The sequence below is a fragment of the Schistosoma haematobium genome, chromosome ZW (genome assembly GCF_000699445.3).
Source record: "Schistosoma haematobium chromosome ZW, whole genome shotgun sequence".
NCBI lineage: Eukaryota > Metazoa > Platyhelminthes > Trematoda > Strigeidida > Schistosomatidae > Schistosoma > Schistosoma haematobium.
In genome coordinates, this window is record NC_067195.1 from 7945153 (window position 1) to 7961668 (window position 16516).

General features: G+C 32.6%; 1 protein-coding gene across 1 annotated transcript in view; it reads right to left on the reverse strand.

The window, feature by feature from the left end:
- Positions 1 to 16516, reverse strand: part of CBP53E_1 (Calbindin-32) — a gene marked incomplete at its 3' end in the record, with an annotated part of 57127 nt that overhangs the window by 19459 nt on the left and 21152 nt on the right. The window contains exons 3-5 of the mRNA XM_012941097.3: positions 10798 to 10887; positions 7777 to 7863; positions 646 to 702 (exon numbers count right to left, since the gene is read on the reverse strand). Of these exons, the coding sequence (XP_012796551.2) occupies positions 646 to 702; positions 7777 to 7863; positions 10798 to 10887 (234 nt within the window). The remainder of the gene's footprint in view (positions 1 to 645; positions 703 to 7776; positions 7864 to 10797; positions 10888 to 16516) is intronic.

Genomic DNA, 16516 nt, shown 5'->3' on the forward strand with positions numbered 1-16516 from the left:
CGGGAGAACACAAAGAGTGGATGCACCTGAGCCATTGCAAATGATTTTGAGCCATGTCATCCAACGTTTCTAACCATCGGTTGCTATCGTGTCGTGGATCCCAACCAGTTAGTCTACACCTACCGACGTGGCTCAATTCACTTGTCAATGACTTCATGAATTTGCACCACGTTTTGGCCTGACCGCCCCTAACTTTCTTACAACCTACTCCTACACCATAATAATTCTATATTATGTGTTATATTTCATTAAACATTTGATTCGTTCACACACTTTATGTATCTTAAAACAAATGAAAAGAATCAAGTAACCATTCAATGAATTCATTCAGGATATTTAGTTGTAATGATTGAAAATTGACCAAGTAAGTATTTTGAAAATAATTTTCATCTTTAATAATTAATTAAATGAATAATAGGTTACTATATTGGATTTATGGATGCCGGCTAAGTAGGCTAGAAGTTAAGCGTATACGCGCGAGACCGAAAGTTCTAGGTTTTAATCCTTTGTGCGGAGTCATGAACGCGTATTGCTGAGGTGTCACTTGCTAGGATGAAACAGCCATCCAGTGCTGACAGGTTTTCACTGGTGGTCTATCTTAGATCGACTCATGAATTCAACTATTAAAACATATTGATCACTTACTTTCAATTCATCAGCTTCAATATATCCACTTCTATCTTTATCGAAACGTTTCCACACCTATAAAAAGGATGTGAGAAATCAGAGAATAACACATGTAGTAAGCATAACAATGTGATAATTACACTCAAAAATGTTTCTTCTTGAATATGACAGGTTGAAAATCATAATTAATTGCTAGGTTCATTCTTCTCAATTCACATTTTTACACTGTCACTTATTCGCTTATTAATCCTGATTGTGTTTTATATGATCGTATGCATGCTATCTGCTTACTTTATTCATTATGTGTCTGTAACGTTTTGTTCGACGATAAGTATTGATTCACTGTTGGCTAAATCAAGTTGGCTCACACTCCTTCTCCATCGCGCATCTTTTCGCATTGTCATTTTCGCTTTCTTTGCTTCGTTTCCTTGATCGTCTATCAGGATCTATGACTGTGTGAAATATACATATTCGAAATTCATTCTAGTATTTGTCTTATTTGATTCCGTTATTCACTAACGCGAATTAAGTCAACAATTATATACGAAGGTAGCTTACATATATATTTCGATGACATGCAGCAAATGATCTACCTGGAGTCAGATCTCGGGTCAGTAAAAATCTTATTCACAAGTTGATAAATAATTTCTTGATATATCCGTAATATGTAAATAAAAATGAGGTACAATGAATAGCTTAGAACACTATGGTTTTATGTTAAGTGTGGTACTTTTGTTGTGGTCAGTTTGTATTCTGCACATTTTCTGTTTATTCAGTTTAAAATATTTTGTGAGAGATATCCAATCCAACTCTATCTCATTGTTTCACTCCTTACATTAATTTGATCCTGTATTGTTGTATTGAATTTTGTCAATGAGATGTCTCAAGTTAGGTATAAGACATAGAATTAGCATTCTTTACACTTAATCAATACTCTGACTGATCTCATGACAAAATTTGGTTTACATGAGAGTTGTACAAAATCAAAAAATAAAATAATTATCCATGTCACTTGTTGAAATCATGAGTCATTTGAAGCTAGACCACCATGGAAAGCCTGGAAGCACTGAAAGGCCATTTCTTCCTAGTATGGGACTCCTCAGCAGTGCACATCCACGATACCGCTCCCCTCTGGATTCGAACCGAGGAGCTACCGGTCTCGCGCCAGGCGCTTATCCAACTAGAACACTGAGCCGGCATCCAACGGTGTTAATGCTTCCAGGTTTTCCATGGTGGTCTAGCTTCAACTGACTAATGATTCCAACAAGTGAAATTTCTAAAAATCTCCACAAAACCCATTCTGATAATTATCCATGTATTTTGTCGTGATCTATGATCTCATTTATCATCAATTCTTAAAAACGGAGACATTTTAATCCCTTCGGTGCAAATAACCAGTATTATGTTATCCAGCTTTTATTGCCTATCAAAGTGATAAACGTGTGCTGTGATCATTAGCGTGAATAAATCGACGTCGTTAGACAAGTTATTTAAAGACAGGTAGTTAATGGTGATCAGTGGAAATCCTGCATAACAGTTGTCAATAATGATTATCAGTAATTTAAAATAGACCAATCAATTCTATACACTTTGAACCGCACAACAAACAATTAGAATGTTGAATAAGTCCCCATCAAACTATTTAAATCTTTGCTAATCTTCTTTAGTCTGGAAACACTCTATTTCATGATTTCTAATGTACCACATAGTAAACTGCCTTCAGTTTCCCATATAGGATATATTATTGGTCAAGTTTTTTTCCTACAAACCCTATTAAACTATTTTATCTTAAAAAAGAAAACTATGTGAACCGATTTTTTAATTTGATCTCTTTTTTATATTTAAAGATTGTTAAGAGATAACAAAACTGCTCACAGTTGATTTAGTGAATTCAAGAAAAACAAAAGAGAAGAGAATAACATTATTGTAACTATATGGATAAATAATATGACTATGAATATGTAAATTTAAAATGATGTATAGATTTTTATCATAATCCCAATCTCTCAATTTTGGGGGAAATTTTCGGGTTTTCCTCCCCCACCCCCGAAAAAAAATTGGGGGGGGGGAGATTGTAGTTTTGATCATTTTAGTTATGTGATAAGTTGCTAACTATTTATTATTATTGGAAAAAAACAGAATCGTTTTTAATATCTAAACAGTGATTAGATTAAACTGTGATCTTTTATGATATGATTTATAGAGAAATAAATATAGGATTTCACAGGTTGAAATTATGAGTCATTTGAAGCTAGACCACCATGGAAAACCTGGAAGCACTGGACGGCCGTTTCGTCCCAGTACGGGACTCCTCAGCAGTGCGCATCCACGACCCCGAGCCCCGCGGGATTCGAACCCAGGGCCTAATGGTTTCGCGCAAGAGCACTTAACCATTAAACCACTGAGCCGGCATCCAACGGTGTTAATGTCTAACTTCAATTGACTCATGATTTCGACCTGTGAAGTTTCTAAAATCTCCACAAAACCTATTCTGTAAATATAGGGTTTGCATAAAATAGGATTATTGATTAATGATTTTCTTTTATAGACAGATTATCACATGTAGTCAACTATACCGTTAGCATTTTTTACATAAAGTGATCCTATGAACAAGAGATGGTTGCGCTTGCATTTAAACATGTGCATCATTTGAACAAGGCTTGGTGATATACAGGTTAGGTGTTCATACACGGGATTAAACTTTATGGGTTTCATCCTTCATGCAAGAGTTGTGCATCTGAAATAACCAGGAATTCAATACTACAACGAAATAAAGGTATAATTATATCGTGTTTTAAACGGTGGTCTAGTTAACATAGATTAATGACGTAAACTGTTATATCCCGATGAGAATAATGAATGGTAACTGTTGGAATCCATTTATGGATCAATACTGTACGTATATATTTATTGTATAATTGTTAAGTAACTAAACTATCTATATTAGTGTCTATCTTATTATGAGCTTTATTGTGACCTATGAAGTGTTATTATACGATTTAACATTATTAAGTTATTCCCAGTATATTAATTACAGTCTTCCAAATTCACAGACACATTTGGCTAAATATTGTACAAATGTTGTTTCCTATTTTACAGTACGATGTGGTTTGTCTGGTTGGTATATAAACCGAGTATGTTTGAAACAAATGATTCGCATCTCATAGGCTGAGATTTGTATTCTGGACGTAACAGGCAGGACTAGGCTGGAAGCAGAAACTATAAGGACCCTAGACTGCTCGTAGGGATATTATATGTCATTGACCCGATCGATAATTCACTGTTCTCTAATTGGCGGTATCATCACGTTATACATTAATAGGACACTGAGCACAAGTTATAACATAAACAATACGTAATAATTCACTGAGTAATGCTTGGTTGTATCTACCTATTGTTGTTTAGGACTGCAATTATTCAATCTCTTATTGATATATGTGCATACTGTGCGTATTGTCTCGATATTACCTTAAGTCACAAGCATTTTAAGCAAAGATCGATAGTGGCTAACAGTGTAATCCAGGACGCTAGTTTCGTCCTATTCGAGACTCACTAGTTGGATGTACGTTCATCTTAAAATTGATGTTCACTCAGAAACTCGAATCCAGTACTATTCTCTTAAAATACCATCACGTTATCTACTCAGCTACTGAGTCTTACAGTTCTACAGTGAACATCAACTCCGAGATGTAAGTTTATCCAGTTGATGAGTTTCAAATAGAACAAAACGCTCATCAAACTAGATTTTCACTGCTAACCATTATCTATCTTTGTTTATATTTCTGATTTTACTATTTCATTATTGTGAAAAAATCAATTGAATTAATAACAATAAAAAGAAAGAATATTGATATACTTGAAATGAAATGAAAAACTAAAACCTAGAAACATTGAATAACCATTTTGTCCTAGTTTCATATTCACAAATAATAATCATTATTCATTTGATTAATTTATACAAGGTTAAGGAATTAAGAATAATTTAATTTTGTTTATTTGTTTGTTTGTTTATATGTTCAATGTAATAAGAAGACTTCTTATTACATTATCGAAATTTATCAAAGGGATCAATTGCTTTATCACCCGCTATTGTCTTCAGTGAGTTACTATCTCACAACAGACGCGGTTGAATTTCATTGCTTCCAGCTTTTCCGTGATGATCCAGCTTGAATTGACTCTTGATCTCAATGATTGTAATTACTATAATATCCACAAAAAACCCTCCTGATATAGATAAACAAATAAATAAATAACAGTCTTAAGTGAAATTATAAGCATTATTTTTCTCTTTTATCTGTCTATCTCTCCGGTTTTAAATAGTATCCAAATTGATATCATTATGTAATAAACAATAACTTCAGAGATTTTCAATTTAAATATAATTCAAGTTGGTGAGTCTTTACATAATAAGTTTGATAGGATAAACTCATGACAGTATACAATTTCCCTAAGTGTTATTTATTAGAAGACAGTGTTATATTATAACTATATGGAAGTATAATTGATAGAAGTTGCAAAGTAGATACTAATTAATATGTTTATTTATTATCAGAATATGGATTTGTGGAGATTGTAGTAATTTTATTAGTTTTATTTGTGGGTTCATGTAAGCTAGACAACCATTGAAAACCTGGAAGCAACGGACGACCGTTTCGTCCTAGTATGAGACTCACCAGCATTGCACATCCACGATTCAAAACGTGGGACTCTAATCCACAACCATCAGTTTCGCTCATAGACGCTGAACCTCTAGAATATTGAGACGATATCCATCAGTGTTAATGTCTAACCTCAATCGATCCATGATCCTGCTCATTCCTTCATTGATTGTCTTCGGTGAATAACTGTCTCATACCCTACGCGGATTTGACTCCACTGGTCACTGTTGCTCATTAGAACTCCACGAAATCCATCTTGAAATTAGTCACTAATGAGCATATGATTATAACTATTATTATTATTATTATGTACATAATAAATGAAATATCAATTATAACAAACAGGTAGTTTTCATTCATACTAGTTTTGTTTCTTGTAATCATAGGATATTACCCCTGTTCTTAATTGTCATTTCCCACAGCGTTTTTTTCAATGACTAAACATCTAAACTATAAAATTTTCACTTAATGTCAATAGAATTTAACAGGAATATTGAAAAAACAACCTCCAGTGTAATCCATAAATATAGACAAATATCTAAAGGGGATTGAACAATAATTCTACCTTGTCAACTAGGCAAGATTTTTTGTTTTGGTTTTGCATTAGAATAAGTAATATCAAAATAACACCTATGACTGTTTCATTTTGATTAATCTAGTGTATTGTTAAGTTGAATTTAGTTACAATAATGTCAATATGTATATACACATATACATATATCAGATAATACTTCTCCTCATTTATTCCATTAAAAGTCTCTACTTGTATCATTTCATTTGTTGTCATTCTAAAGAAATAAATGTATGAATAGGAAATGTCAATTAACTTATATTATAACTGTTGTGATGAATGAAAACAAAGTCGGTAACAACCAAATGTACTTTAATAATAACATTACAGAATATCATGGTAAAATTTGAGAACCATAGAGTAAATATTTCATTTGCAAAATATCTATCAATTCTCTTAGACTTTGTTAGTTATTCATTTCCATATTAATCACACTCTGTTCTCATTCTGTTCTTTGTGATTTTCCTAACCTTTTTCCACCAGACAACCCACATCCTATTGTGACTATTAATATTATTATTAATTAATTTATGCCTTGAATTTTTTAAGCATCTGATGTAGCCGCTCAAATAATATACATAATGTATTTATTTATTAAGTAAAACAAGTCGGATATCAAATTATTCTGTGGGTTCAAATTCCAGAGTGGTCGTCAATTCTGAGATGCAGGTGCATCTAACTGGCGGGTCTCAAATAGGATGAAACGCGCATCACACTGGATTCCACTATTAGCCATCATCATTTCAGCTTATAAGCAATTATTGTTCTGTGCTACTTTGTAGTCATGTATTTTTAGTTCGTAAAAATATCATAAAGATAATAGTCTGAAATGTAGCTCAAGTAAGTTGTTTTTTTTAAAAAAACCTTTAGATAGAATTAAATAAAATTTGGTACTTTTCATAATTCAGTTGAGATTACGGACCGATCAATCTCAGACCACAATTCAAAACCTGAAAACACTAGGCGACTGTTTCGTCTCAGTATGAGACTTCTCAGTAGTGCACACCCACAATCCTTCATGCGGGACTTGAACCCAAGACCTTCAGCCTCATGATCTCAAATTAAAGTTGATACTTTTCAAATTGCTGAAAATGAAATAAATGATTTCGATCATGTGTTGAATGAAAAATATTTCGTTTTTTTTCCACTACCAAACATGAAAAAGAGTGAATTTAATGGTTAGACAGTAATTTGTTTCAAAATTTACTCAAGTATTATATAATATCGGTTATTTATGTTTGATGAAACTGATATGACAGAAATTTCATCGATCTGTAGTTTTGTATTTTCCCATTTGAATTCATTTCTTTAGTTGTTTACATCGTACCATTTCATTAATAGTTTGTGTTGATGTTTCCATAAGTGAAGTGCGTGACCATTTTGTAAAACATAGTGGTTTGTCCATAACTAATAGTGACACTTACATATTTAACATCACTGTAAAAGCCAGAATTTAATGTTTACTGATGGAACAACTAATTTTTTCTAAAAATATAGATGTTCATTTACCGGTTGATGAGGGTTTGAATTCACGAGGGAAAATTAGTTTCTTCATATAATAGGTATGCTTGTCAAATCTATCTCAACTAACACGAAACCTAAAACTAGGTTTTTCTGTCCACTGCCTTCAACCATTTAATATCTCATATTCTATTTAACAATGTTACCTCTATTACTAAAAGATAAAGTGTAAGTAGTATTTTGTCAATCCAATGAAATAATTTTTAATCACAAAACATCATCACTATCATACACAGGTCTCTTCATTTAGCTTTTATTAATTACACAGCAACAGTTCATGGTTACTTAAAACTATAAATAAAACGAACCATTCATCTTATGATATTTAATTGACACTTGTTTTTGTAATCATGATAAATAGGAAGAATGTAGGAAATTTATCGATTATGTAGCACTTACTCTCATAAATTCAACACTTGAATCCAATGGATTATCCCGATGAAACAACAGAATAAAATTTTCTTCAGTTGGTAAAATTTTAGCCATCTACATTATAGAGGATAGAAAAAGAAATGGTAACAAATTATTATAAGAAAGTGTTCAGTCATAATTAGCTGTTTATTCATTTAATTGTTACTATCAGTAAATACTACAGAAGGAACAATATTCCATAAACAATCATTAATGACTTTTGTTATAATTTATGGCCTGTGTGCCCTGTTTATTGTATAACGTAACGATACCGCCAATTAGAGAACAGTGAATTATCGATCGGACCTGACGTGTAAAACCCGTGCGAGCAATCTAGAGTTCTTATTGGTCCTGCTTTCTGCATAGCCAAGCCATTTAAGTCCAGAACACAAATCTCAGCCTCTGTGTTATGAATCGTAAAAGTTACCATTCATTATGCTTATCGGGGCATAACAACTTTGTTTATTTATTGTTGAAATTAGATTGATATTATTTTCGGTTTTGTTGGAAAATGAGGTGATTGTAATTAGTTACTTAAGTTTATTGAATTATTCCATGGTTCAATCATGTTAGTTGTAAGACAGTTAGTTATCTACCACAGGCAATGAGAGATGGTTGCGTTATATCGTGATTTGATTGCATTAAGATTTATGCACTATTAAATCAAGGCTCAGTGGTTTATAGGCTAAGCGTTTACACACAGGACTAAACTTTACGGGTTCCATCCTCCATGAATCAGTCGTGCATTTGCAATGACCAGAAATCCTATACGACAACGAAATGGAGATAGAGTTGTATCTGATTTCGAACGATGGTCTAGTTAACATAGGTTAATGATGTAAACAATGACAAATTATGCAATTTTCACAAAACTCTATACTGAATATTTCATCCCCAACTGATTTCACATAGCGAATCACTAAACATTAGAAAAAAACTGTTCCATCTTAATGTATATATAAATTCTAATTGTGAATATGGGAATAAGTGACTAGTATGCAACAAAATGAACGCATTTATTCATAATGTAGTTCAGTCGTCATTGTATACTATCGAGTGATATTATCTTAGTAAACATAGACTGATCAATGATGAGATAGACACTAAACACTGTTGATTAAAATAATCTGATTGTATTCAACCAGTCATCATGGAAACATGTAGTTTACTAATTAATCTTCTGATCGAACTCTATCCATAATGAGAAAGGAATGAGGTGTTATTGATTACGACCATATACTGGGTTAGAGTCTACATGTGTAAAGTGTCACATGTCTTGCTGACGTTAAGTTACAATCCTTGTGTTTGGATTTACAGCTGATAACGCAAAGGATCATTTGAATAATTTATTAGAGGCCTCACTTGGATTCATCATTTTAGATAAGGGCTGTGCACCCTCTCTATTCTTGTTTTATTTTGTCGTTGACGTGCTTTTAGAGATGACACTTACCTCAGTTAAATTTCCAGGGGTTGAACTTCTACCGGAAGATTCACTCGCTGACTTAGAATATGCTGATGACATAGATCTATTTGGTGAAGATGCTGACAAAATCCAGAGTCTTCTGGCTACTATAAGCAACAATGCGAGCACGTTTGGGATGAGATTCTCCCCATTTTCGAGATGCAAAATGTTGCTTCAGGATTGGGTCGCATCGACCCCTGAACTAATAATAGGGAGTGAAGTAATTGAGCGTGTCGACCTCTTCACTTATCTTGGAATTCTCACCAGCCCTTGTGGTCTGGTTTGTGACGAAACCTCAGCACGGATTCAGAACGCTCGACTGGCTTTTGCTAACTTGCGTCATTTTTGGCGTAGGCGAGATATCCGTCTATCAACCAAAGTACGTGTTTACTGCGCAGCAGTTCGTACCGTCCTACCATATGGCAGTGAAACATGGCCAGTAAGAGTAGAGGATATTCGTAAGTTACGAGTATTTGATCATTAGTGTCTTCAAAACATTGCTCGTATATCCTGGGACCACTGAGTAACTAATGCAGTTGTTAGGAAACGGGTACTAGGTGAGGATGGCAAATCAATTGATGAAGTAGTGAAATTTCATCAGTTGAGATGGCTGGAACACGTGTTACGTATTCTCAACCACCAACTGCCACGTCGTGCGATGTTTCATGGTGTAGGAGTAGGTTGAAAGAAATTTAGGGGCGGTCAGACCAAGACATGGCACAAATCCATGAAGTCATTGACAAGTGAACTGAGTCACGTCGGTAGGTGTAGACTAACTGGTTGGGATCCACGACACGATAGCAACCGATGGTCAGAAACGTTGGATGACCTGGCTCAAAATCATTTGCAATGGCTCAGGTGCATCCACTCTTTGTGTTCTCACAAATTCTAATCTTCTGATTTCTCCATGTCGCTCATTTTTTCTCTTTTTCGAAATTCATTATCATAACAATACCAATACTAATAACAATATGACCAGTAATAAATATTACAATAACTTAAAAAATTATCATGTCTACGCTGATTTTTCCCACCTTGTTTTCTATATTTGCCCCTGATATTCATCGCTTTGTCATATCACCTAAACACGGCTTCCAAATGTTAAGTCAATCGTCTAAAATACTTTTCTCTGTGTACTGAGCTTATCTAAAATAATAATGATAGTAAATGATCTTTCTTTTGAGAATTTGTCATATATATATATATATATATATATATATATATATATATATATATGTTCTGCTCGAAAATGTACACACATTCGAATGGGTGCATCCATATATACATTTAATAGATTCGCTTATGAATAATTCATAGTCTATTTACCTAGAACGTTATAATCAATTGACTGTCATAATTGTATCATCTTCCTATTTTTATTCTCATAAAAACATATTTAAGTGGACAGATGAAAAACAAATGTTTAATGGATTAAAACTAACTGTGAGAAGAAGAATATAATCTGAGATAATTTCTGACAGAATACAATGTCCACCACCACCACCACTACTACTACTACAACTATTATGATTACTACCTAAACGTACTTCAGTAAGCTCAATGCGATTGTCAGAATTTTCATCGAATGCCTCCATAAATTCTTTTTTCATCAATTCCAACTCATCGCTAGGTATTGTCTAGGAGAAAGATAGAGATAATTGAAAGAAAAAAGTGACAAAGATAAAAACACTTCACATTTAATCAAGTTGAACAAATTGAATAAATTGCGAAGTTGAAAATAAAGGGGAACAAAGTAAATTACGATTATTATTATTATTATTATTATCATTAGATTGGATTGATATTGTGAGTGGATCAATGTTAGACCACCATTGAAAACCTAGAAGCATTGGACGGTCATTTCTTCCTAGTACAGAACGAAATGGCTTTTTCAATGCTTTCAGGTTTTCAGTGATGATCTAGCATTGATCCATTCATAATATCAATCTAAACTCAACAATCTGCATAACTCTATCATTAGATTGTTAAACGGAGTGTTTCTTATATCTTGTTTGAAGAGTAGTTAAGAAAGGAAACAGGCAAATTTTCAAGCTGACAATTTTATGTTATCTAATGTTAACCACACTTTATTTTATAGTAATATGTAAGTCAATAAAACTAGTAGCATTTTTCAAAGATAAGCTAAGTAGTAACTTCACAAAGTTTATTAATAAATAATGAAGTGTTCTAATTATGCATGCAGTATTTGATTTAAAATTGTTATCCTTTATTATTACATAACTTAAATCTGAAACTACCTACTGAATACTTTCAACCAATCAGGGGGTAAATAGTTTGTGGAGATTGATGAACTTTGTAGTCAGCATCATGAATGAATCGAAGTTAGATCTTTGAAAAACGAAGAATTATTCTAGACAGCTATTTCGTCCTAAAATGTGACCTCTTGGTAAATGTAAACTATAACATACAGTAATTGTTTGAAATGTTTTATTTCATCATTAATCATGTATACAGTGGTGACTAATTTCAAGAGGTAATTCCTCAACCTCCAGTGAAAAACTGTGACCAGTTAAATTCAATAGTGTCTCGTATGAGGACTTTGTCCCCCACTGAGCTGATCACACAATGTTGCAAATTGAATGAAAATACGAGTGTGTAGACCGTTGATTACCAAGTAAATTGTCATAAGGTTTTAAACTAGATTTTGGAGAAGAGACTTCTGGGCTCGATCCCGATATTCAGAGTTTTTGTACTATCACCATAATTTTGATTATATTTTAATATGAAAGAACATTTACGTAAAATTCAGTAAAATCTCATTGTCCCACGTACTAAATAACATTATGGATATATGTGCTTTAACAGTTGAATTCATGAGTCGATCTACGCTAGACCACCGTTGGAAACCCGGAAGCACACGACGGCTGTTTCGTCTTCGTATGGGATTTGTGAACAGTGTGAATCCACGACCCTGCACACGGGATTCTAATCCAGGACCTTCGGCATCGCTCACGATCGCTTAGCCTGTAGACTACTGAGCCGGCTCCCACTGTATTAATATCTAACTTACATCCCGCATGCGGATTGTGGATACGCACTGCTGAAAAATCCCATACTAGGACGAAACGGTCGTCCAGTGCTTTCAGGTTTCTAATGATGGTCTAGCTTAAAACGACTCATGAATTCAACTGTTAAATTACTATAATCTTCACAAACCCCCATTCTGATTACTATATATATGGTATGTACTCAATATTGCGAAACGTTGCCTGTTGAGGAAACAGTGGAAAACAGTGTCATGAATGATAGTTTCAGCAGCCGTTCCCATTATCGGCATCTGAATGGAGAAGAAATATGATCTTTCGATTTCATTACCAGTAAGATCATATTTAGTCATTCTGTCTGTGTCTGTTGAATATCGCTTATACAGTTATCGACCAGAATGAAATATTAATTCTTATTAAATTTCATATTAAGTTCTTCGGCTAACCAGTACACGGTTGGTATTAGAATATTAGGCAAGATTACAACTTATGGACGAACCAATCGGATTTAGGATATCAGGACTCGGATGTCATCGTGAAATTCATTCACCCATTTGTCTAAATAGAGTTTTGGTATTCTAGCTGATGTCAGTTCGTGATGAAAACCATAAATCTAATTCCTAACTTTAACTATAAATCATAATCCTTATTCTTCACACTGCCTTATAACCCTCATTTAATTCTAGTTAGTATGTGAATATTCTCAATGTCACTTTAGTGTTGCTCAAAAATCGTCCATAAATTATAGTCTCACCAAATACTAGATTCACAATATAACTATATACACATATTATACGACATTATTTTATATATTCATATGATCAATGCAAACATGTTGATGAATATAACGTGGAATCTGACTATTACTAACCGAAAGATACCTAGTTAAGTGTTAAATAAACAATATTTAAGATATATATATATAACCTGGACTGCTCAGCAATGCGCATCCACAATCCCATTCCGTGATATTCGAACCTAGAAGTTATTAGTCTCACGCGTGAATGCTTAACCTCTAAACCACTAAGCCGACCGGTATCCAACAGTGTTAATTTCTAACTTCATAGGTTTGGATTTTGTGAGGCGAAATCATAGTTGTTCACTACTGATGAGTCCCACACTAGAATGAAATGGCCATCCAATCTTTCCAGATTCTCCATGGTAATCTAGTTTCAACTGATTCATGAATTCAACTATTAAAACTCCTAAAATCTTCACAAAACTCCCTTTTAATAATAAAAAATACCCGTTAAAATTACACTATTTATTTATTATATGCTTATTTTATTATAACACTATTTAAATAGATAAAAGGTATATATAACACATACAATATTCTATAGATAGTAGATACATAAAAATGGATGAATTTTTTTCTTCTTTTCTTTTCTTTTTTTTCTTTGTTTAAAGTTTTATATTCCCTATAACTGAATTGTGTTTCTTTTATCACACATGTTCATATGAATATTGTTTCTCATGAGTATGAGAATAATAATAAATTATAATGGTTTTTGATAAGTGAAAAAAACAAAAAACAAAAAAAACACAAAATTTAAATTTTATACTCAATTAAGTTCTTATTGTCCCTGGGATAGAGAAAAGAAAAACAAAAAAACATTTTTTTGATTATTTCATAATGTTTCATTTGACTTATTGTTTGGAGGGGTTGTTTTGGTAGTTTTAAATTTATCAGAAAAAAAAACTAACTAACAAACAAAGATAAATTTTCATTTTTGAAGTTAAACACTTTTTTATGGATAGCATGTGATAAGTTAACTAAATAAATACATTTTATGAGAATGGGGATTTATGGGGCAGTATTGTAGTAGTAATAGTAGTAGTAGTAGTAGTAGTAGTAGTAGTAGTAGTAGTAGTAGTATCGTAATAGTTGAATTCACGAGTCAATTATGGATCGATTGAAGTTAGATATTAACACTGATGGATGACAATTAAGTTGTCTAAAGGTTAATAGTTGATAAGCAAACCAAAAGTCCTGGATTCAGCGCCCACATACGGGATCGTGGGTATGTACTACTGAAGAGTCTCATACTAGGACAAAATGGTCGTTTAGTGGCTTTAGGTTTGCAGTGGTGGTCTAGTTTAAGTGGATTGATGAATTCAATTAGTAAAAATACAATTTAACCTTGAAATTTCTGCATAATCTTGTTGATTTATAGATATAATAGCCATATTTAACAAAACTATCATCAGAAATAAATGATACATTGAAGCTTATTTCAATGGTATAAAACGAACAGTTTCAATTTTTATTTCTTTATAAGTTGTAGATAAATCCCACGAAATTTATCTTTATACGTCATAGTGGATAATGGACAGTTAAGTAATTAAACAGTTTTCATTAAATAATAAACAATTTTGATAAACATCTTTTAATCATTTGAACTGGTACTATTTACATATCATCCATTCTGAAATAAGATAGCTTTGTGACGGTCTCCTCGAATATCCGGGATACCTGTTCCTACCATCTAGATATATCATCAAGTTATCTGTCTTTTGTATGCTTCATCAGATCATTATATTAATTAATTGCACAACCTATTCAGCTGAAATGTTCACAACCTTTCACTGTACAAGTTAGGAAACAGCACAATCAGAGACATTGTGACGGTTGACAATATGCATTGAAAAGAATGAACATTAATTCATAAGTCGATTCGTGAACTGCTAACATTTAACTGGTAGATCAAGAAATAATAAAAGGAAATGTATTGGAATACTCTGTGCTGAGAATTCTATATTATACCAAAAATATAATATTGAATAGTCTTTAATAATAATAATAATAATAATTTGTTAGGATGATATCACTGGAATCTTGAAGAATTTATAACTTTTACTTGGTTGACTCGGTTAGTGTCAAAAGAATAAAAGTAGATTGACTAGGATAAGACACAAATGTCCACTTAAGTCAACTGTGAGTCATTTTCTTATTGGTATTAACGGTTAGCCATTATGTTATATTTTAAACTGACTGAAGTTGAAGTATGTGAATGATTCAAAACCTTGTGCAACGGATATATCCATGTAATAGGACGAAAAATGCATCCTGGATTTCACTCCTAGCCATCATCCATCTCTCCATATGATGCTTGTGAATTAAGGCAATAGGCACAGTATACACATATACCAATAAGAGACTGATCAATTGCAGTTCTAAACATTGATGGAAAGATTCAAGTATACAATACCAACTGAATTTAATTCAAGTTTTTAATTTAATTTAATTATTCACTGAATGCTGTTAGTCTTTGTTGAAAACTACCTGTACACAACTAAAATCTTTTCTTTGGTTTTATTACTCATTAGTTAACAACTAAAATGTTAACTTCAGTGATAATAAAAATAAGACAAGGGATACTTAAAGTACTAATCTTTTTATGGAATATAACAATTCATCTTCTTGACTATTGAAAATAAATAAACAAAGACGAATAGTGGATAACAATGGAATCCAGTTTGGTGGGCGTTTCGTCTTGTTCGGGACTCGTCATCTAGATATACCTTTATTTCTGAGTTGAGGTTCACTCCAGGACTCGAACCCAGTACCATTCACTTCAATCACCATCGTGTTATTGACTTAGCTACTGAGTCCAGATATCCACTGGTTCGTGCAGTACGGTATTAGCCACCAACCATTTCTGCTTATAATGTATGTGACCTAAGGTAATATCAAGGCAATCTATACAAGTTCTAAACATCAACGGCAGTAATTAAATAACCAATACAATAATGAATTAATCTTATAATTAGTCTCAAAATTGAATAATAAAGTTAATAAGTTTAGCTATGACCTATCGTCATTTCATTGTACAAATGACGTCTTTCATTCTAATTATTGAATAGGAAACATTCAATGAAGTAAAACAGATTACTATTTATGTAATCATAAATGTATATATATTTAACAACAATGACACATTTACTATTATTGTCTTACTATAAACTGGTTTATTATCAATAATCTCAACAGAGTATTACCAGTTCTTTTTTCCTTTACTCGGATGCTATAATATGTTCATACGGCTACTAATAATTAGTTTCCCTAGACCATATTTATTCAAACGAAATTAATTAGTGATTGAATGATGTAATCAATTATTCATTCATTGGTACTATATATGTACGTATCATAGAAAACCTTTCTATTTGTCTTTTCCTAATGATTTCATATGATATATTGTATCTTCTTATTTTTTTAATGATCAAATACAGTAAGTGATAAGCAAATGATGTGACA